The sequence below is a fragment of the Aedes aegypti genome, chromosome 3, assembly GCF_002204515.2.
Source record: "Aedes aegypti strain LVP_AGWG chromosome 3, AaegL5.0 Primary Assembly, whole genome shotgun sequence".
In the NCBI taxonomy this organism is placed as follows: Eukaryota; Metazoa; Arthropoda; class Insecta; order Diptera; family Culicidae; genus Aedes; species Aedes aegypti.
Window position 1 is genome coordinate 178,759,168 of NC_035109.1, and position 24,968 is coordinate 178,784,135.

The 24,968-nt window shown below is 36.1% G+C and overlaps 1 protein-coding gene across 1 annotated transcript in view; it reads left to right on the forward strand.

The window, feature by feature from the left end:
* The window catches only part of LOC5573569, a 313,982-nt gene that overhangs the window by 168,319 nt on the left and 120,695 nt on the right, over nucleotides 1-24,968 (forward strand). The window contains exon 5 of the mRNA XM_021851479.1: nucleotides 19,607-19,929. Coding sequence (XP_021707171.1) covers nucleotides 19,607-19,929 — 323 coding nt within the window. The remainder of the gene's footprint in view (nucleotides 1-19,606; nucleotides 19,930-24,968) is intronic.

Here is a 24,968-nt window from a genome sequence, read left to right on the forward strand (position 1 = left end):
CAAAACGAATGCAATAGTAAAGAGTATTAGTATGACACTTTATGTCAAAGCTATTTTCGTTGGAATCAAGTACATTGGAAGATTTATATGCAAATTTTTAGCAATGCAAAAGATTTTAGCATTTTTGAAACGCTTAAAAACAATCTGTTCTACGATTACTATCTGATGAAGTCATAATGAGTTCGTCACTTATCCTTGACAGCCTAGTTGTAGTAGAACATGAATTCGGTCTCAAATCTCTTAGCGAAACCTATTTCTAAAAACTGGGACCATTTTTCTAATCTAAGTCAGAAATTTCCATATAACGTTAAACACCTAGGGGTATGCAACGCTTTAAAAATGTTCCGTAATCCGTTCTATTTTGCTCGATTTATACTCCATTATCAAAGTTACCACAAAACAGAAAACCGACTTACGATTATATGAAAAATTATACATCCATTCAGAATAAATCTTTTGGCAATCTATCAACTGCAATCGATAGTAGGGATACCAGTACTTGTTTTGAAAATATAAATTATAATTCTTTGAAAAAGCATGCATAAATATTCAAGTTTTCTTCGAAAAAAAAAACTATCGTGACTTTTACGTTACGACTTGACCGTTTTACGGTATCAGGTTTCTTTAAACTTTAGTTTGAACAATTTCTGAACAAAAAAAAAAAATTTTCCCTCCATTTGAAATGAAAAGCGTCCAAGTTTGATGACTAGAATCTGGAAATTTGCAAAACAAAAAACTATGCGAAACATCAGATGGTATTTACTACTTCATTGAGTACCCAATAAAGTTGGTTGAGCTTAACACGTAATTGAATTCAATTTTTGGTCGCGTAACAATAAGCAACCCTGGATTAACCTGAGTTCCTTGTCTCTCACGGCTGATGGATTATTTATGTTGAATTTTGAAAATTCGCTTCGACGATTTATTAAGAAAAAAATTTGTAGATATTTGTCCAGAATTTCTTCTACACAGTCAGTTCTCCATAACACGATATTAAAAGGACAATCGAGTAAGCGAGGTACCGCTCTGATTCAAATTCTGGACACTCTACATTGTGTGGAAAACATTTTAAACAGTAAATATCTATGAAAAATGTTTATTAAAACGTCTCCACGTTTTAATAAACATTTTCCATGGATATCGATGAAAATTTTGAATGCCCTACTGCTTTTGACATCTCTGAATTAGCCTGATGAATTTTGTGAATGATTTGACTTCCTTTGACCTTGTAAAAAGTTTAAAACTATAGTGAAACCTCCATGAGTCGATGTCCCATGACTCGATATCGACTCATGGAACCATGGACCAATGCACGAGTTCACTAATTTGACGTTTAAGCGGTGCCGAATTCACTCGTTGCCATGGTCACGTAAATATCACGGCACCGCTCAAACGTCAGATAGTGAACTCGTGCATCGGTCCATACTAAAATCTAAATTTCATGGTTACTATGATGGTCCCCTCAAACAGCTTTCCATAGCATTTCTGTTCCTCAATGTTTCTATGAGTCGATGGTCCCTTCAGATATCGACTCATGTAGGCTTGACTGTAATAGGTTATCGTTAAACATGAACATACAATTTTATTTTTCTTATTATGATTTTCATGATCTCTTCGGATTAAGAATCAAAGTGTCCAGAATATAAAACAAAATTGAGGAAGCGTCCAAAATAAGAATCATGGAAATGTCACACATTTCTTTTCATTTAAAATTATTTGGTGAATGCTTTCGACTGTGATGACTAATTTCTTTCTAAAGTTTTATCGGCTCTATCAGTCTTAAGGCAGCTAAAACGACTTTTGCTTCTACTTCTCCGACGTTTCGCCGAAACGTCGGAGAAGTAGAAGCAAAAGTCGTTTTAGCTGCCTTAAGACTGATAGAGCCGATAAAACTTTAGAAAGACATTTAAAATTATTCAAGTTGCGGAAGCGTAATCTTGACCCACAATTCGAATGTTAATGGTATTAAATGCTTGATAATGTTGAGGAATGATACAGAATGATTCAGTTAATAAGCTCTATGCTGGGTTATACTTCACTGAGGCCATAAGTGTCCGTAATGTGAATCAAAACGGAATCGAAATAAAACACATAGCCAGTACAAATACGATCCAAGGAGCCATCAAGGTAGCCACGAAAATATCGAGAAAAAATATCATGTAAGGGAGAGTTGGCTGTATTTCCAAAGTTTTTCCAGGGTCAAGAATACTTAAATGAGTTCTTATGAGCGGAATTATCCGGAGTTCTTTCTTGGAAACTTGAAGTGCAGGAATTTTCGAACCTTGTGTCTTGCGAGGTATACTTCCGTGCAAAAGTTGATCCCCTTGAAACATATCTTATTTCGCATCTTATTTTCTCAATTTTTGTTTCTAAATTTTTACTGGAAGTTGTGACAATTTTCAGGATTTCCGACAGGGGAGGCGAGCGACCTTGAAAATCCATTCAAGAATTTTACGCAAAAACGATCATTATACACAACCTCTAGATTATGGACAAAAGGTCGAAAGGCAAAACGTCGAGATGACAAAAGGTCGAATGATAAAAAGTCGAAAAGACAAAAGTTCGAAAAATATTTGCATGGTTGGAAATTTTTCCTTCTTTAAAAAAAGATTTTTGACCTTTTGTCCCTTAAGTTTTGTTCTTCGACATTTTGTCCTTTCGACCTTTTATTTTTCGACCTTCTGTCTTTTCGACCTTTTGTCATAGATTAACAACCTCTATACTCTTTTTGCATGAGACGTTAAAGATGAAGAACATTCATCCTCATTTTTCTTTCACGGTGAGAAAAGTAGAGTCACAAACACGTCTTGGTTCAATTTGTTTTCAAAAGCAGAGATTTATCAAGAAAATGCCTCGGTATTCCTGTAAAGATTTCTTCAGGATTAGATCTGGTTATGTTGCCTATCATACACAAAACTTTAAAAACACAACGCATAAATTCATGGTAATTATACCAACATTTATAACAAAGATTCCTCCGTAAACTTATCCAAAGATTATTTAAGTATTTTTTCTTGGTTCCTCCAACTATTTTTCAAAAAGTTCCACTTATGATACATTCAATTTCACAACAGTTTCCTTCGAAATGTTTTCCTTGAATTCCTTCAGGAATAATGCTCAGAGTTTTTCCAAAGATTCTTTCAAGAATGCTGTCATTTTGTATTCCAGGAATCGATTTAAAATTGTTTCAAAAAATTCCTCTAAATTCATATCAATTTTTGTTTCGTGGAATATCGTCAAGATAAGATAATTCTTTAGTATTTTTCTGGGACCTTGCCATACATGTTCCACAGCTGGGAGGGAGGCATAGATACTACACACGAAATATGAAACAACACTTTTCCAAACTGCAAGATAACTCCAGCTCATCAACGACCATCAAGGCAGACTTGAGGAAAATCGCTAGTTTTCTTTTGTTGTGCACCTTCGATCTTCCCGGACAAAATGAGAAAAGGGCCATAGTTGTGTGTGCATTTTATTTTCATTTTTTATTTCATAAGAGTAAAAAGATGCGTGTTTCAACATTTTATATTCAATCAAAATAAAAGGTGCTAACGGGACATTGCTTTTGAACGGGCAAGAATTGATTTCCAACCGATTGTTGTCAACTTCGTTGAAATGCAAAAATATGTTTTGATTAATTACGCGCTTTTTTCATGTTTGTCCACTCTTTAAGATCGGGCTCACAGTTCATGACAACAGAAATCTCGGCTCACTTTGACGTACATATATATAGATATATAAATTTTGTATCGGTTTCTCCCTCCCAGTTCCACAGTTCTATCAAGGATTCTTCAATGGAACTCAATGGAGGAATTTCTTTAGAGATTTGTAATGTAAAATATATATCGTTTTCTCCAGAAGTTATCTTTGAATTGAAATGTGATATCTTTGAACAATTGATATTGGTTTTAGAAATTCTTTCTAGAGTTAGCTTTAGCATTAGCATTAATCAATTCGCTCAAATTCGTAGGTGGTACAGTCCTACACCGTTGAATGATGGTTGCCTTCATTCCGGCCGTCACCAAAGTCAAAGATTTGGGACTAACCCTTGACTCTTAGACAAGATTGACGCATCCTCCAACAGTTGAGAACTGTCCTGGCCACGACCTTGCATATGCTGAGGAATGGGAAGGAATGATTAATTTAACACTTACTTAAGAATGATGCAGAGAACTCTACGACCTCTCATAGGTGTTACGGATATTGTGGAATGTTAATGGGCTGGGAAAGGCCATGGGATACGTTTGGCAGACGTTCTGGCACCTATGAATAATATTTTGGTATTGGTTCATATTGGAACAAACTCACCGAATTCTGCATTTGAAACCTCCTTGCAATTCAACGTTCAATCGACCGTCCAAATAAAATTTTCTACGCTCGGGGTGGAGTAAACCTAAGACAAGACTCGTGGAGACGGTCTTGTTTTTCTGCGATTGCTGAGTTTTTTCTTATTACACTCAGTGTGTACATCAATTTTGCGCAAACCGTTCAAGCTTTCACATGACCATCTCAGCAAAAAACTATTGCGTTTGCATCACACCGAAGCATAAACGGCATTTTGAGTGAATTTTCATGTCAGCAAACGTAGTAGACATTATAAATAACTAGTCTTGTGTTTAGATTTATCAGCTTCTTTTGAAAAACTGCTCCGCTGACTGAGGTTTTTAATAATAGTTTACTATGAACACAATACTTTTCATTTTTTCAGTCATAGAAACGATGGGCTGCATTTGACTTTTCGTGACAGCGGAATCTGGGCTGCATATGACGTTGATATGTTTCCTCTTTGCGAGTCTCTCTCAGGAGTAAACGATCCTGATGGCTTGAGTCGCCATAGCAAAACATTGTACACTGCGTGAATGGAAACATTAACTGCGTAAAAAAACAAAACCGCATGCTTGGGCTTCCGAATTGCACTGCCCAGAAAAATGCGAAAATCAAGCATTCATCCCAGTGCGCATCGTACCTTCGTGCTGTGCGTACACGAATTCTCTCTGCTCTTGGAAGTTTTCTTAAAAACTACCTAAAGCAATAAAACAGTACTTTTCAGTGCTACAAAAACAGTACTTTTCAGTGCTAAAATTAAAAACGGTACTTTTCAGTGCTACTAAAACAGTACTTTTCAGTACTATTTTTTCTACTATTGATCCCTTTACGATCCTTGTTTGGACCCGTGCCTTCGATTTTTCGTTGGACCCGTTGGCGAAAGCTAGCGGTGGTAATCCTTCTTGGACACCGTCTAGGGAAAAAACCTTTCGAAGGTCACGTCTTCTTTCGTTTATTAATTAAACATGGTATCAACAACAAACAAAAGGAAGGGTGAATCTCTGAATTCACTACTTCCTTCGAAAAAAGTGGGTTTTAAAACTGTCACTACACGTGGCAAGAATGGAAGAAAGGACGCTTCCCCGGAATGCGAAGTTTCTTCCAAGGGTGAAATGAATAATTGTATCGAAATGAGCAATCAGTTCGATGCTCTAGACAAATTTTCCGAACACCAAATCGAAGCAGCCTCTAGCCCAGGCTCTTTGATTCAAGTGAGGAAGCAAAGAGTGCCGCCTATCGTGGTCAGTTGTTCCGAATTTGGGGGATTTAGGCAGGAGATCTTGAACTCCATTAGGGGAATCAAGGTTTCCTTCCAAATCGCAAAGAAAGGAGACTGTCGCGTTTTGCCGGAAACTCTTAAAGATCGTGAGCTTCTTCTCAAACATCTTGAAGAGAAGAAGCACAAATTTTTTACTTATGACGACAAAACTGAACGTTTGTTCAAAGTTGTCTTGAAAGGTCTCTCAAGTGACTATAAATCACCTGAAGAGATCAAAAATGGAATAAATGATTTACTTGGATTTTCCCCAGTCCAAGTAATCATTATGAAAAAGAGAACCCAATCTGGCATTGTTCGGAAAGGGCTTTCTCAAGAATTTTATTTAGTTCACTTTAACAAAAAAGAACTAAATAATATTAAAGCTTTAGAAAAAGCAAAACTTTTGTTTGATGTCCGTGTGACATGGGAACATTTCCAGAAACCTGGAGGAAATTACCAGAACCCCACTCAGTGCCGTCGGTGCCAAAAGTGGGGTCATGGTACAAAAAATTGTCGCATGGATGCTAAATGCATGATTTGCGGAGGTTCTTCTCACGCCAAAGACGTCTGTCCAGTGAAGGAAGATACCACCAAATTCATATGTTGTAATTGCGGGGCTAACCATAAGTCCAATTTTTGGAATTGTCCTTCACGCAAAAAGGTCATTGAGGCTCGTGCCAGGCAGATGAAAGATAATATCCGTTACGATAACGGTCGTTTCCGGAATTTGCCTGGTAGAGTATCGAACAATGCTCATTTTTCAGTTAACGATCGCTTGATCATGAATCATACCCATCAGGAAGATCATAATCACGCTCATTCACAAACTAATTTTAATCCGTCGGGTAGCCGTTCGAATCTTTCAATTTCGAAAATCCTTTGCCACGGAAAATCCTTTGCCGATATCGTAGCAGGAAATTCGAACTCCTCCCCTGTTCGATCCATGGGTACCCATTCTACTTGTTTCAAATCAAATGGAAAAAACCCTACCGCCACAGGTAACTCCTACCCCGCTTCTTCGTCTACCGAAAATTCCAATGGGAATCATCAGATGATATGTCTGCCTCTGATTTTAATTTTCTAATTGAACAATTGAATCTAATGATTGATGCAATGTTCAAAGCCACCACTATGACTGAAGCAGTCCAAGTAGGTGTAAAATTTACAAATAAAATTGTTATTGGATTACGTTTTTCTAATGGATCCAAATAATAATTTAAATATTTTAAATTGGAATGCTCGTTCTCTGAATGGTAAAGAGGACGAGCTATTTAATTTTCTTACGGTTAATAACGTGCATATAGCAGTATAGAAACGTATTTAAAACCTGGATCTAAACTCAAAAGAGATCCTAACTTTTTTGTTTATCGTAATGATCGACTTGATGGGGCATGTGGGGGAGTTGCAATCATCATTCATAGGCGTATAAAACATCAACTGTTTTCATCATTTGAAACTAAAGTTTTTGAAACTTTAGGTGTTTCTGTTGAAACACAGTTTGGTAAATATACTTTCATAGCTGCCTATTTGCCTTTTCAATGCTCTGGGCAGCAAGTTAATTTGCTCCAAACTGACTTGCGTAAATTGACTCGCAATAAGTCAAAATTTTTTGTCATTGGTGACTTTAATGCCAAACATCGATCATGGAATAATTCTCAAAGTAATTACAACGGCAGAATTTTATTTGATGAGTGCTCTTCAGGATATTTCTCAATTCAATACCCTGATAGCCCCACATGTTTTTCCTCTTCTAGAAATCCATCTACGATTGATTTGGTCTTAACCGACTCTAGTCATCTTTGTAGCCAACTGATTACTCATGCTGATTTTGATTCTGATCATGTCCCTGTTACATTTCAAATATCTCAAGAAGCGATTCTCAATCCTATCAGCTCCACTTTCAATTATTTACGAGCCGACTGGAATATATATAAAACGTATGTTGACTCCAATCTTGATGTTAACATTTCTTTAGAAACTAAACTTGATATTGACAATGCTCTTGAAACTTTAACAAATTCCATTGTTGAAGCCCGGAGCATTGCAATTCCAAAATGTGAAGTAAAATTTGAATCCGTGATTATAGACGATGATCTTAAACTCTTGATCCGTCTTAAAAACGTGAGGAGAAGGCAATTTCAACGCACTCGCGATCCTGCTATGAAAATTATATGGCAGGATTTGCAGAAAGAAATCAAGAAACGTTTTGCTCAATTAAGAAACAAAAATTTTGAAAATAAAATTTCTCAATTGGACCCTGGCTCTAAGCCCTTTTGGAAATTATCGAAAATCTTGAAAAAACCTCAGAAGCCAATACCGGTATTGAAAGAGGAAAACAAATTATTACTAACTAATTGCGAAAAAGCTCAAAAACTTGCTATGCAGTTTGAAAGTGCGCACAATTTTAATTTAGGACTTACAAGTCCAATTGAAAATCAAGTTACTCAGGAGTTCGAAAATATTCTCAATCAAGAGAACGTTTTCGAAAATGCATGGGAGACTGATTTGGAAGAAGTGAGAACTATTATTAAAAAAATCAAAAACATGAAAGCTCCTGGCGATGATGGAATTTTCTACATCCTCATCAAGAAACTTCCAGAAAGTAGCTTATCATTTTTAGTTGATATATTTAACAAATGTTTTCAATTAGCATATTTTCCTGACAAATGGAAAAATGCTAAGGTTGTTCCAATTTTAAAACCAGACAAAAATCCTGCAGAAGCTTCTAGCTATCGTCCAATCAGTTTGCTTTCCTCCATCAGTAAACTTTTTGAAAAGGTTATTTTGAACAGAATGATGGCCCACATCAACGAAAATTCAATTTTTGCCAATGAACAGTTCGGATTCCGCCATGGACATTCGACCACTCATCAACTTTTACGTGTAACAAATTTGATCCGTTCCAACAAATCTGAAGGCTATTCTACTGGTCTTGCTCTTCTAGACATAGAAAAAGCATTCGACAGTGTTTGGCATGAAGGTTTGATTGTAAAATTAAAAAACTTTCATTTTCCAACATACATTGTTAGAATAATTCAAAGTTATCTGTCAAATCGTACACTTCAGGTTAATTATCAGAACTCCAGATCTGAAAGACTTCCTGTAAGAGCTGGTGTTCCTCAAGGCAGCATTTTGGGACCAATATTATACAATATTTTCACATCTGACTTACCTGAGCTACCTCAGGGATGTCAAAAATCTCTGTTTGCGGATGACACAGGCCTCTCCGCCAAAGGACGAAGCCTGCGTGTCATCTGTAGTCGATTGCAAAAAAGTTTGGATATTTTTTCCTCATACTTGCAAAAATGGAAGATTTCTCCTAATGCTTCCAAAACTCAACTAATAATATTCCCACATAAACCAAAAGCTCTTTATTTGAAACCTTCAAGTAGACATGTTGTCACGATGAGAGGGGTTCCAATAAATTGGTCAGATGAAGTTAAGTATCTAGGGCTCATGCTTGATAAGAATTTAACTTTCAAAAATCACATTGAGGGCATTCAAGCCAAATGTAATAAATATGTAAAATGTCTCTATCCCCTTATTAATAGAAAATCAAAACTTTGTCTTAAGAACAAGCTGTTGATATTCAAACAAATTTTCAGGCCAGCCATGTTGTATGCTGTACCAATATGGACTAGCTGTTGTAATACCAGGAAGAAAGCTCTGCAGAGAATTCAAAATAAAATTTTGAAAATGATTCTGAGGCTTCCTCCCTGGTATAGTACCAATGAGTTACATAGAATATCCAATGTTGAAACATTGGAACAAATGTCAAATACAATCATTAATAATTTCAGGCAAAAATCGTTACAATCTTCTATTGCCACGATTAATGCGTTATATGTTTAGGTAAAGTTAGGTTAAGTATATTAAAAACATTTTTGTTTTCTCTTATAAGCAGGTGACATCAACTCACCTGTAAAAAATAACTGAACTGCTACGGCAAATGAAATGTAATATGTTGTTAACAAAATGTTAATTAAATCTTAAATTTGTTTTACCAAATTAGGATGATAGTGTTGTCAAATAACACAGAACACCTAGATATAAGAAATGAATGTAATGTTTGGAATGATACTAATAAAGAAATTTAAATAAAAAAAAAAAAAAAAAAAAAAAAAAAAAAAAAAGCATTCATCCGGGAGGCGAAAAATAAAACAAACTGTGTGCTTGGGCTTCCGAATTGCATAGCCCAAGAAAACGCATAAACCGAGCACTCACCGAGCAGCCGAGGTAAAAGAGTGATTCCAAGCAACAGCACCAAAATTTGGTAAATTTTTTAATTCATTTTTTTCTATTGAGCTGAAACTTTGCACAGTTTTCCAGTTCCATCTTAATCGTCATTTTCCGATATCAAATCTTCAAGTTGAGTCACGACTAACTTTTCAAAAGGGTGTATGTGAAAATGGTTCAAAAATATTCAAAAAGTTGCACAGCAAAAATGGTTCGTTCGATTGTTAGACAACCAAAGAAACAAAGTTAGACAACTAAATAAAGATTCCATAAAAAATACACACAGTAAAAAAAAATTTTTTTTTTTTTTGCATTAAAAAACATAATTTTTGACACAAAAACTCAAATATCTCAAAACCCTATCGGAATACAACGTAATTTTTTGAGGGAAAACGGTCCATTATATTAGCTATCTACCATAAAAATTTGGTGATGGTAAACCAATAAACAAAAAAGTTATAACATTTCAAACATGTCACAATTTTCACATTTAGTAGAAAAAAATGATAATTTTGTTAAATCTTCTCCTTTTCTGCGATTCGCCCAATCAAATAGTTCTTTTGCAGTTTTAATTGGATGCTCACGTTCTTTGGCTAAACTTGCTCTTGTGGCCATGCGCTTTATGGTTCCTCCAATAGCATCACAAGGACCTTTACCATGTGACGTAGCAAAGAAATGCCATTCTGCATCAATTCCGTACTTTGATTTAAATTGACATAGGTTCGAAAAATTCTTACGGTTTTTGTACTGCGATGCTGCTCCATCAGACATGAAATATATCTTTCTGATTTCTTTATCCTTATCAACGCGTAAAAAGTTAATCATTTTGGCAATGAACAAATTTACAGATACTGAGTCGTGTCTTAAATCTTCGGAAATTACAATAAAACTAAAATGTTAAATTTGCGTACTTCCATTGAAATAAATAACGAATGGATGAATTGTAGCTTGTTGTACGTTCCAGTGATGGGACTGCACTTCATCTTGCAATACAAAGCTATAGTTTTCAGAAAAATCACAAATGACTAAAAATTCACCATCTTGTAATGTATTTTTCGTATTTTTTTAAAAGCGGGATTGCTCTGTTTTAATGAAGTCGTGAGGAATTAAACTTTCTAATTTCAAGCAAAAAAATGACACAAACTCATCTACAGGTTTTACAATAGTTTCTAGGTCACACCTATCCGTGGTCACCCGTTGCTCAAATGATAACTTATCAATATAATTTTCTTCAAACTCAGCGAATAAAGTATTTTCCAATGATGAAGAATCTGGACAATTCGAACAAGATCGTAGATAGCAATTTGATGTTGTATTTTCACACAAAAGATTACCAGTTAACATTTTAATATCCTTTGATAAATTGATTCTTTTCAAACTATGTAAGATTAGGTTAATATTTTCGTGTGTTGTGCACACACAAACATTATGTGTTCCTGAATTTTATAGAAGCTTGCATTGCCTTGGACGAAGGCTTGCAAATGAGGAAAAACCTACCTTAATATTTTCGTTAATTTCCTTGAAGCGTGTATACGCTTCTTTCAAAGTAGTCATCATTAATCGTTTTTGGATTGCTTGACGCTTTCCATCTTTTTTTTACAGATACATAATCTTTTTGGCCAGGCATAGCTCTACTTACTTCATCGTCTTCAAAATATTGAATTATTTTTTCTTTTGTCTCATCTGTTAATGAAGTACTCGACCTAGCATTTTTGGTTGCAAGATAGTTATTTTTGAATTGTTTTGCCTCTTTTGCTGTATTTCTATTGGTTTTGAACTCATCAATGGCGTCTTGAATAGACCACGAGCTTGGCAGCATCGACAAAATCAATAATTTTTCTTTCCTTGTCGTGGCTAGATTCGAGAACCTTTCCTTCATATTCATAATTACCTCATCGTAGTCTGTATTTTCCACATCCTCAGGTCCTAATTTGAAGAGGTTTCTTCGTACAGCTTCGATGATTTCACGGTATTTTTTCTCGGGATAGTTGACGTAACCCATCTTCGTCCATTTAATCGGAGTCACTTTTATTCCAGCTATCCCTTCGTTGAAGCGTTCGATGTTGACCTTCTGGATGCACTCATCTTCTGATTGATTTGTTGAAACAGATGTCGCTGATGGTACCGTGGCAAGACTATCTGCACTTGGTACTTCTGGTAACTCCTCAGTTGTTGTCGGTGCATCTAGTAATTCCTCAGTTGTTGTTGTTTTCGAACTTCCTGCAACCTGATCCACCGATGATGTACAGATTGCCCGTTTGTCAACGTTTAAACGGCAGGACGTACAAATGCGTAAATTTGTATTCAATGTAGACATTGGAGCATAACCAGCCGCTTTCAGTTTATCTATGGTGCTTTCGGTGAGATTTCGTAGCTCTTTCGAACACTTTTTTTCTGCAAACGGCCTGCAACAGTTGAGAAAGCGACTACTCATGTTGCTCGTTAGATTTTAATAAACAAAATCACTTTTAAGTTTTTACTGACTAGTTTGGTGTCGTTTGCTTGACTGAAGAAAAATTTTACAATTAAATCTTTTATAACCATAGTGGTAGTATATTTTTAGCTTTTTCGTGAGTATGTTGATGGTATGTACCTATCATGTTTTTGATGTTGTTGAAGTTACTCGCTTTCTCCCAAATATGATTAACAAAGTCTATTCTCTACCAAGGCGGGTCTATACCCAGGTGTAATCAGATTTTAACTTTGTGGAGAAAACCAGCGCCGAGAAAACCGACCTGCTTTACGTATACTAGATCACCTGGGTATAGACCCGCCTTGTTCTCTACGAGGTAAACTTTTTGCAGGTAAACTAGTCGTATACCTGTATAGAAAACTTTTTTTGTAGCTTTTGTCTTCAATATTAGATTTCTTATAGGTTTCTTTTATCAAAAGGTTTCAACACTATTGAGAGAATTTTTCTTCAGTTACGTACAATAAAAAATATGACACTATCAAGACTTTAGATCACAATACTGGATCGCGTCTAACTTTCTAATAGATGCTATAATAGTTATGAATAATTAAATAAAATATCATGAAAACAACTTGTTAACCTCATGTGGTACCCTTAACAAAAAATTCAGCAACAAACTGCGGTCCTAAAAAAAATTAACAATGAAAAAAAAATTCACTAAGTGTCAAATTTGTGAAATATTTGAAATGTCATAACTTTTTTGTTTATTGGCTTACCATCACCAAATTTGTATGGTAGATAGCTAATATAATGGACCGTTTTCCCTAAAAAAATTACGTTGGTATTCCGATAGGGTTTTGAGATATTTGAGTTTTTGTGTCAAAAATGATGTTTTTTAATGCAAAAAAAAATTTTTTTTTACTGTGTGTATTTTTTTTTTGGAATCTTTATTTAGTTGTCTAACTTTGTTTCTTTAGTTGTCTAACAATCGAACGAACCGTTTTTGCTGTGCAGCTTTTTGAATATTTTTGAACCATTTTCACATACACCCTTTTGAAAAGTTAGTCGTGACTCAACTTGAAGATTTGATATCGGAAAATGACGATTTAGATGGAACTGAAAAACTGTGCAAAGTTTCAGATATTTTTGAAATGGTCGATCAGAATCGACTTGCATGCCTCCGTGGAATCCCTCAAAAGCGACAGAAAATTTTAAACACAGCTACTCTCGCGCACAACTTGCTACCACCCAGTCTTAGAAATTCTTTCTAAAGTTTCTTAATAATTAGCTTAATCACTCTAAGAGTCAATATTGACTCCTAGATCAACAAAGTTCCTACATATATTCATATGAGAGCTACTCTTTGGGTTTCTTTAGAAACCCCTAACAGTTAATTTCTCAGAAGTTCTTTTCCATTTTCCCTGGAGCATAATTTCGAAGATTTCTCCAGAATTGTATCCATAGATTCAACGTAGTTTTCCCAAAAAATGCTGAAAATTCTACCACAAGTATTTTCAGGAATTTCTTCTTAAAATTCTTCAAAAATTATTTCACGAAATTTTCTATGAATAACACTTGCATAAATTTATGAAAAATAATGAAACTATTGTCTTGATATATTTCCTTTGGATTCTGCAGATTATTTTTTTTGGTATGATCTGGGAGATATTCATAGATAAATTGTGGTTATAAAATAAAACCCGAAGGAAGCATTAAGTGAAGTTCTGAAAAAAAAAAACTATTTTCCCAAGTATTCCTGGAAAATCAATCCAACAGTCCAGGATTTGTTTCAATATTTAAGAAATTATTTCAAGAAGTCCTAGAAGGTTTTATCTAGGATTATTTCTAAGAATATCCCTTGCAGAAATTCATGAAAAAAAGAAGTAATATTTTGAGAATTTGTTTTTGGATTCTGCAAATGAATTTCTGAACATCCAGAAAGAAATATTCATAGATAAATTATAATTACAACAATAAATTAAAAGAAATCGCGTATAGTTTTTTTTTTTCTTGATTTAAGTATATTTTCTAATGCATAGAGTAAATGTTCCAATAGTGGAGGTACTAAGCACGATTCAACTTCTTTTAATCGCTTAAAATTCAAAAAGGGCAATAAATGTATATAAGGACTGTTCATTTTATAAAGTGGACACTTTGGTTTTGCTATATCTTTTTAATTTTTTTCATAAATTCGTAATCGGATTTCTTTGCATCGTTCAACTATTACTTTACAATGTTATGGAAATATAAAATCTTGCAAAATGCTTTTGGTTGAAGAACTGAATAGTTCTTCCAAAAACTCCCAAGAAAAAACTGTTTGTCAAAGTTATGGATTATTTTTCGCATTATGAAAATTCTCATTTTCATGAACAAATTGTATGTTGGTATCTTTTATCATTCTACTAAAAGCAGAGATTTAAAAAAATCAATAATATTCCACCGTTCTCTGACACTGAGTCATTCTTGTGATTTATCCTTCATGATCAAATTTGCTAAAATACCATCCTTTTATTGTCTTTATTATCGAGACTTTCAGCCTGTGGCTGGTTCGTCTCCAACGCCATCATTTTACTCCCAGCAAAAAAGTTAAAGTAAAAATCGTGTTAAAATTTGGTTGAGATTATTAAAGAAACTATATATGTATAAAAGAGAGCGAAATTGCGAGTCTGAATCGCATTCTTAGGCATTAATTTTTAAGGGTATGCGAAATACCGAATGATTCCGTCAAATACGCTTCGAAACGAAATTCCGCGGAATTCCACGGAACTCGCACAGGCGAAATTTGTATTTTGCTATTTCGTTCCGTTTCGCCAAATTGTTAAAATATTTCCACGGAAAATTGAAATTTTCAAATATTTTTTAAAATACTCTCGAGGCTCAAAATTTAGTGAAAATGTGATTTTGTAGTCAGTTTTAAACAAAGAATCTGAAAATGAGATAATATCAACAATCCTTAATTCTTCCAGAAAGTCTTTCACAGATTTTGGAATAGGATCATTTCTCCAGTATTTGCTCTACAAAATAATAGAAATACCTTCAGTATTTTCTACAAGGATTACTCTAAAAGTTTGCATTCATCCAGATTTGATCCCTCCAAGAATTAATTCACAGTTTATGCAAAGCTTTTCCAGAAAATTTATTAGGAACTTCTAAATTAACCCCAAAAGGCAATCCTGGCTAAGTTGCTGTCGCAATATCTCTTGGAGTTTATTACTTTTGCAGTTCTTTTAAATTTATCTTGATTGATTTCTTAGGTATGTGTCGATGGATTTTTTTAAATTTAATTTGATTCAATACTCCAGCAAATACTAAAGCAAATATTCCAGTGAATCCTCTGTTCTACTTATTTTTCTTTCTCTTTCTGGCGTTATGTTCCATCTGGGACAGAGTCTGCTTCTCAGTTTAGTGTTTTCATGATCACTGATCGACTTGTGTCCCCAATCACATTCATTCAAGCCACAAAGCATAAAGTATAGCAAAAAATAAATGAATATCATTATTCCATGTGTTATGGTATTGCATATTAGCATAACATCACATTGTTTTAAATGTTTGTAACTGCTTTTCGATATTAGCATAACATCACATTGTTTTAAATGTTTGTAACTGCTTTTCGACCCACTTCTTAATTGTAACATTTAAATTAAACCCACTCATTGCCTTGTGTGAGTGTCAGATATGTTGAAATGAAACCTTATAAAGTTATTAAGAAGATTTCAAACAAACAGAAAAGGTCTTACCAAAACATGTAAGGATTCCGCTGAGCAACAATACACACTGAGATTAAATTACTGAGGTCGGTAAAATTTTACTGGGTTTTGGAACTACCGAAGAAGTCAGTAAAATGAAAACTGTCGCCACGCGTAATTGAAAAGCAAATTTCACCATGTTTTATTTTTTATCGATATATGATATAGAAAGAAAGCTCTCTGCAAAATTTCAGTGAAAAGTTTTTCGATTTCTGACATTTTTTTTAGTTTACTGACTTTTTCGGTAGTTCCAAAACCCAGTTATTTTTACCGAACAGATTGAGTGTGTAAGGTTTCCATATGGTAAAGGATTTAAAAAGACGTTTTTCAATGCCTGTTGTCAAGTTTCCAGCTTTTGACAAGAACAAAAAAACAACTTAAACGTGTATTCCGTAAGATATTTATTTTGTATCGAGTTACACAAAGCATTTTTGAATATCGTTTCGTTTCGTCATTATCCGCGCAAGACATTCCGCGTATCGTTTCGTTTCGTATCGACATGGAAAAAATCCATACCGCATACCCTTATTAATTTTCCTCTTTATGATCGTTTCATTAAAAAATATCATACTTTTAAAATCTTGAATGCATATTTATCAATCTACAGCAAATTGTTAGCATTTTTCTCCAAATATTTTGATGGGTAATCTCAGAATAACACATTATGAAAACAATTCTTGGAAAATAAATTCGATTTCATTACAGCAGTGCTCCCAACTTTGATGATTGTCATTCTGCTTTGGAAGATCTTCTGGATGAAAAGCATTTGTTTTTCTATTGTGATTTAAATGTGACGTGGGGGCAACTCTATGAAGCGTAGGTTATTTTCCATATTAATACTATATTAGTACTTCCGTCAGGACCTAGTTTAAATCTATACATTCTACTCATATCAGTTCCAATTAAATTTCAAATGTTTTACCTAAAAAAAAATGGTGATAAATGATTTTATAATATCTGGAAAATAGTTGCTCTAAAAATAACATGATATTTTTCAGCAGGCCTCAGATTGGTGATGCTTTTGAAGGCATGTCTTTTTTGAAAATATAAAATATAGATTGTTGAATTTTCCAGCCGATTTCTAATAATCATTGTTTTTAAAACATCCAACAATTGAGTGTCCTAAACGTTGTGCCTTATTATTGTGGAATATAAATATATTTGTGGCTTTTTTATTACCACAATATTATGCAATATTAGTCGAACGATGTGCAGAAAACCGATTGCGATTCCATTAATAAATTAAAAAGATATTGCGTGTACAAGGTGTCCACATTATAAAATGAACAGTCCTTATTGTTGCTGTAACGGAAAGTAACGCCCTTTTACCTGATGAGAAAAAAATTTCATCGCAATAACCACTGTTCCTTTAGTTTCGGAATATTTTTAATTTGTGTTCCTATAGTTGCGGTATCCGTTGAATTCTTACGGGATCCTCCATTTTAGGAACACTTTACCGCAACTATTGGTACAAGCGAGAAAAATTTTATCAGTTTTGGTAGTATTTCATCAATTTTGAAGCGATTTTAACGATGTTTTCAGGTATTTTTTGTATCAACAAGCCAATACGTCGATTATCAGTGTCAATTATGTGGCAAATTCAACGAAATCGCTAATAATGGCACTACCGCAACTATTGGAACACTCACAACTATTGGATCGCTTACCCTACTTGACAGAAATTATGTGTCAAAATTTTAAAAATATCTGAGAAAAAAATATTTTAGGGAAATTACAAGAATAATTGCTGGAGAAACCAAGAAGCGATGTTTTAGATGAACTTTGTTATATTACCTGTAGGAAAACAAAACATAATCCTTTATGTATTTCTGGATAAATTTCTGAAACTCTTGTAAATTTCCAAATTTCGAAAATCTCTATAGAAATTGTTGATGAACGTTGTAAAAAATCTATTAAATCGCTCCAGGGAGAATTTCTAATAGAACCCCAGAGAAATGCCTGGAAATATTCTAGCAGAAGTCGTTGTAATATCTCTTTATGTGATGCCTGGAATAATACAAATAATAATCCGAGAAGGATTGCTTAGAAAAATATAGAATGAAAATTTCTAAACAATTTACAATTATCTGACTTATTTTGCAAACTTCGTAGAATACCAATCAGCATTTCTGTAAAAAATGCTAGGATAATGTCTTAAAACTACTGAAGGCAAATTTTTGAAAAAAAAAACCTTAGGAGAATTTTTTTAGGAATATCTGCCACAGTCACAACAAATTTATTGATTAGTTGCAGATGGCTTTTTATGAAGGATTTCCAGAGAAAATGAATTTTTAAAGGACTTTGTGGATTTATTAAAGGCAAAATCCCGAAATAGTTATAAAGATCAATTTTTAAAAGCATATCTTGAGAGCAGGCTTGGGAACTGTGACCACAATTTACCACAGTTCATCGACTCTGCCAGTCAACTAAAACACAAAGCAGCAGCAGCATCAATACCATCAGGCGATGCGCTGCAAACGGTTCACACACTACTTGAATGTTTTTGTCTCTCCACTATGATCGTTTTCGGGCAGCCATTCCAAGGCGAATGGTTGAAAAAAATGTTGAATAATTCAATCGCTAATATTTCGCTTGTGTTCTCAACTAATTGAAATCTATTAGCTTTAACAGCAAGAGTACAATTATTCCGTTGCGATACATATAAACAAGTTAAATTTCATGCTGCCTTTATCGAGCAAAAACGCAAAACCCCGAAAACCGCAAAAATCGTGTCACCACTGTGCGCGAGTCATTTTGCATTCGGGTTTGAAAAACCTTGGGAAGAAGAAGTTTTGAAGAGCCGTGACATTTTTTTTTGTTTTGAACGGTCATGGTTTGCTTTGGTTTTGATGGTCGTGTAGAAACATGTAAATGTAGAGGTGGTAAATGTTTGCTACAGTACTTTTCCCATCCCTATCTGTAGATGTTTCATGAAATTCTCGGATGAAATCAAAATAAAACTTCAAATAACATTTTGGGAAGCAGAAAAACATCTTGTTGCTGAGGACTCGATGGGGAATTTCGAGTTACAAAAGAAAAATATATAGTGGAAAATGAACATGAATCCTAGAAAGAATTCCTACCGAATATGTAGAATTATCTCTTATGGGCTTCATTGACAAATTTTCCGGCAATTCCTGAATGAATAAATTTCAAGATAACTTCAAATGCTGTTTAGTAAGATCTTCGGCAGCAGTCTGATTTTTAAACGGATTTTTGGAGTTATTAAAAAAGTTTATCTTGACGCAATTTTTCGTAAACATGTAAAATTTGACCACAGTCGGTAATCTTAACTAGCTGTGCTTAGAAAGTTTTCCTTTACAATTTGTCATGTTAATTTACATGCTTGGCCTATGAAATAAATTATTAGACAAATATGCAAAATCACTTCTCAGGGTCAACCGTTACTCTATAGTACTTTCAACATATGGAGACGCAGCATGTTTTGAAGGTATACCAGAATGAAAGCATGATTCATTTTCCTACTTCACAGCAAATAAGTGTGAATGTAAATCAAATAGCCTATATGCCAGGCGCAATACAAGCGAAAAACTCGAAGCTCTCCGCCAGCTTAAAAGTTGCATAGAGGCTGATTTTCTCTGTCTATATTTATACTTCTAGGGCAATACCAGAGAGCGATTACATTCAACTTGGGACGTTACGCTACGGAGTACGGCTATCGAATCCAAATCTTGCGAATGCCGCATCCAATGATGACAACGGGAATTCCCTAGCAAAAGCCAAAAGTACGCAGCAATCCCGAATCTCGTCTGATTCGTACGATCAGCATACAAACGGAAGTAGCATTCTCAGCGCTGGAGGCACTATCAGTAACAGTAGTCGAGCTTCCAATGAGAGCTGCTGTTGCATCGGAACAAATGGCATTGAAGCACCTTGGAATAGTGGGTATGTGCGAACACGTTTGCCTGTACCGAACAGTTTGGGTGAGTATCTTGGTTTATCGTAATTCATGTATCGAAAAAATCTTGTTTTCCTAACACGTAAAACTAAATAATATTACTTACACTTAGATTGAATTACTGGCATTGGTGAATGGCGAATATAATCATATGTATGTTTTATCGGTAAATAATGCTTAAAAATGACCCCTGCAAAAAATAAATTCTGTTTTTGGTTTTAATATTTATTTTTGGGTTGCTGACTTTTTCAGTAGTCCAAAACCCATTGATTGTTATCAAATATGTTAAATGTGTATGTTTTTTTTATTTAAAAGTATCAGTCAACTCAGCTCTATAATGCTTGCGCATGAGCCTTATAAATAAATTAAGTGCAAAAAAAGAATCTTCGTTGTCATACATTAGTTCAAAAATAAACAAAATCAATACATTACAAAGAGATCGAATATCTTTTGATTCCCCAGCGGACCTCCCAGCTGTTGTCGGAACTGTAATTAATCAAACAGTTTATAATGGCAATGTTTTTCCACCGGTCATTAATACCTCTAAACAAATCCGGTAGTATTTAGCGAAACAGTAGCGCCCGAAGCGAGATGTGAGTTCATGTACATTCATATGGGTACTTTCTGTGTGTGAGCGAGTGTGCGGTGAAAAACGAAGAAAAACCTTCTGAAAATCTGAATGAGATCAATGTCGAAGTCGACGCAAAGCAAAACCAAAAATTTTATTGAACAGGAGCGCGCTTCCCCATGCGCGTGCCTCTCAATTGAGGAAAATTTACAGGGTGGTTCGGTTGTGTGTTGCGTTATAGTGTATTTGTAAAATACGTATACCATTATGTCGTTCATAATACAGAGGTAATCTTAGGCGTGCATTAGGTTTTGGCGATAGGGTTTAAAGCACTAATCTAGAGAACCGGGCAGTTGTTCAAGCCGAAACCACCAGCTCAGTCTTGTGACGGGCCAGTCCTAGTTTTCCTAGACTTCATCCATTCCTCAAATATGGAGATAGAGTGCGCTGCTGTCAACTCTACTTCCTCCATCGATTTGCCATAGACCACTAGGGTTATATCGTTGGTGAAGCCAACAATCTTAACACCCGTCGTAAGGGGCAGTCTCAGTACGACATCGGGCCCAGGATTGAAACTAGATGTTCTTCCACGGTAATTCAAACGTTTTTCTGCCCCTCCTCTGTGTCATGCAGTAGAACCCTATCATCAAAATAGCTTTTTAGAAGCTTACACAACTGCACCGGTACCTTGAGGCGGTGAAGTGCATGGGCTATCGCTTCCCAGCTTGCGCTGTTGAACGCATTCTTCACATCCAGAGTGACAACCGCGCAGTAATGGATGCCGCTCCTTTTATGCTCGATTGCTACCTCAGCTGTCTGAACGACTGACTGGATACCGTCTAGAGTAGATTTACCTTTTCTGAATCCAATATCTAGAGTCCGTCGTATCTAGTAGACAGATGGGTCTATACGCCGGCGGGTCACCTGGTGGTTTTCCCAAATTGGTACAATTGATACAATCGGGTCCCGGTGCCTTGTTTGACGCGAATGATCTCACGACTTCTACCAGCTTTCCGTTCGTCACCGTCGCTACTTCTTCTCGTTCATCTTCCGCATACGCCGCTGAGGGCCTTGGGCAAGTGGGATGATGGGAAAAGTACATCGATTATCGATTACAGCAACTCGGACGACTTCTCTTGGGGTGCTATGGCACCTTTGGTCTTAACCATTACCACTCTGTAGGCGTCACCCCACAGACTCAAATTGGCACTCTGGCATAGACTATCAAAGCATGCCCGTTTTCGACTCTTGATTTCCTTTTTGAGAACTAAATTTGCCTCTCTGAATGCTGCACGTTACATTCTTCGTCTAGCCCGAAGGCAGATTGCTAGATGATTTGCATTTGGTTCGCACTTTCAGTACACCGGCGGCCTGTTCTCTCTAGGAGGGGCTTTGCTCGGCATGGAAGCATCACACGCTTGTGATATCACAGCAACTAGCTTTACACTGTTTAGGTCCAGAGTATTCCTTTCATGCCTCAGGGCTTCGGTGAATACTTCGCCGTCGTAGCGCGCTGTTTTCCAACCTTGGACATGGGTCGAGTTACATCGCACTGCACTCCGCCCCCTGGTATTATACTAAAGCGAATCGATTGATGATCGCTATGAGTATAGCAACTACAAAACGTCACGTCAATAATCGATTTTGCACTCATCCTGTCGCCCATGTGAAAAAAAATCCTCAATCGACCACCTTGTGGGCGCGTAACGACTGCAATAGAATACGCCTTTATTTTTGCTATCGCAAAACCGTCATTTGAGATAGAGACTTGGATAGAGACTACTTCAGGGATTGGATATCGTCCTGTCGTCTCTATACTAGCTGCTATTTAGACCAATCCGCCACCTAGTTCCCGTTGTTGGCTGGTATGCGGTTTGGGTCCGATAGTAGCACCACGTCGGTTTTCGTGTCCGAGACTGACTGCCAAAGCAGCTGCTAGACTGCGTCACAGAGGATCAAATATAACTGTGTTGCATCCGTTTTGGCTGGTTTGATACTCCGTTTGTGCCCGGACATTTAGAACCGCCCGTTAAGAGTCCGTTGTCTGCTCTGTCGACACATATTAGGCACTTAGCGATTTGCTTACAATCGCTTACAATCGGCGCCGGGATTATTGCAATTCCACGGCTTATGGCCCTTCTCAAAACACTTGTAGCAAACTTCAGGGGGCTGTTGTATGCTCAACCGGCAAACCGACCAGCCTACCTTGAGTATGCCAAAGTTCTTCGCTTTGTTGGCCTCTGCAATCGGCAGCCTGATCGTCGCCACCTTTCTAAGGTGGATGGTCTTACTGGCTACGTCCAGATTTTCACACTGGAGAGTCGCTTCTGCAGTTAGGGTTGCCAAGTACTTCTTGTGCCAGTTGCTTATAGACTGCACCCTTTTGCTTGGCGTCCTTCTTTAAGACTAGAATCATTTCACCAATCCTAGTCCATGCTACGCACATCTGCGCCCAATGGCGACAACTTCTCCATGCCTCGCATCGCTTTCAGAATCTCGGTGTATTTCGCTTCCTTCATTTTGATAACGAGAGCCTCGCCTAAATTCCCATGTTTCCCTGTTTTCGGTTTAACATTCTCCTTGGGCTCCGTTTTCGGTTTTCTCCTTTAATTCTTTTTTTCAACTCGTATACACGGGTTGCTGTTGCCTTGCGCCCGTGGTCTCTGTGGATGCACTGCCTGGTTCGCGTTATCCCGTGGCTCCTTTTTCTTGACTTTCTTGGCCTTAGGCTTGGGGTTGGCCTCTCCACTGTTGCAAATTCAGTAGATTTGTTTTCAAGTCTTTGCTGATATTGCCTTTGCTCTTAACAAACTCGATGATGACATCGAGTTGCTCTGCAGCTACCTGCATTTTTGGGAGATACTCCCTATTGCGGGAGGCGTTGGATATTGCACCGACTCTTACAGCAGAAAACACATTGAAATGATCTTTGATCAGCTAAAGAGCTAAAACATGTTAATTAGAATAATTATTTCTTACTTATAGGATCTATTCACAATTTCGGTAACATATTGAGAGGAAATGCTTTCATTCCGCTTATCAACTACCTCCACACTAAAGTAGACTATTATATTCCTCCTTGCACGTCCTATGATTTTCTATAGGTATAGCTGGGCAGAATAAGTTTCTAAGGGATGTTCATGAAGTGTTTTAAAATTTAAAGTACGCTATTTTGCGTAACACTCCCTATTATGATCCATGGCCTCGATTAGTCCCGGACCATCGACCATCTCACACGTTGCACTGGAGCGGCCTTCCTGCCGTCGTCACAGTGTCTTAGCCGGTTACTGATAGGTCCAGACAGAGATGCCAAGTCAATTTTTCAAAAATCTGGAAGATTTTAAAAATTTGTCTGGAAAAGTCTGGATTTCCTATATCCTACATGAAGAACCTTACAAATTATTTACAAATCCCTTACACATTTTATCTGGATCTTCCAGATTTTTGTAAAATGGGGCCTCAAAAATCTGGAATATTCCAGACAAATCTGAAAGGTTGGCAACGCTGGGTCCAGAAGCCTCTCCTTCACATTTCGCTAGTTGTTTGTTTCCCAGTGACTTGAATGGTACTGGTAGAATGTATATTTACGTACACTCCCGTGCATAAGTTTGGGTTCACCTGAACTTACTTAAATCTGTGAAATCTCAAACCAATCATGTACGCGCTATTATTTGCGCTCAAAAAAGCTTTAAACTATTAAAATCGGTTGAAAAATGGCAGAGATATTGATAAAAATTATATGCGTGCGGCTCAGGTGAACCCAAACTTTTGCACAATTAGCATCATACTGAGGAATGAACCCAAACTTTTGCACGATGACTTAACTGACTGTTTCATTGATTTTGAATACTTTCCAGATTTTCCCTCCAAAATTACGTGGGGTCTTTTCAAAGAATATAAGATTACGATTCTAATGACACTTTGATTTAAAATTTTGGTCAACCCAATGCTAAGGAAATTAGATATGATTTTTCAGGGTGTTTTTTGAAAAATCTAACAGCTTTAATTAAAAACTTTGTATACAAAATTAAAAAAAAATTTTTGAAAAAAATACATACGAAGTAAGAATAACTCTTTGCCTTTCGAATGCGGCTTAAAAAGTTTCAATTGGACGTGTAATCACAGAGATATAGACAGAACACTTTTGTATGTTTTTGAGGGGGTGAACCCAAACTTTTGCACGGGAGTGTATTATATTTGGGCGATTCAGGTTGCAAAATTGTTCCGGGCATGTCGTGCTCGGTCTTTGGCTCGGTTTTGCCTATCAGCATGTACCAAGTTTTCGACGCATACACCACCAATCCACCTTTGGTTATTTCGTGTTCCAGACGGGTTAACAAATCTGCCACCGTTTCAAATAGTATCCCAATTATATACATGACTTCGAATCAAACCAACTGACCGGATCTCGTGAAAATCGTAGGGGAAAAGCACTCATTTTCGACCCACAAGAAATCTGTGCCCATTTTCGGATTTTTATACAAAGTATACCGAAA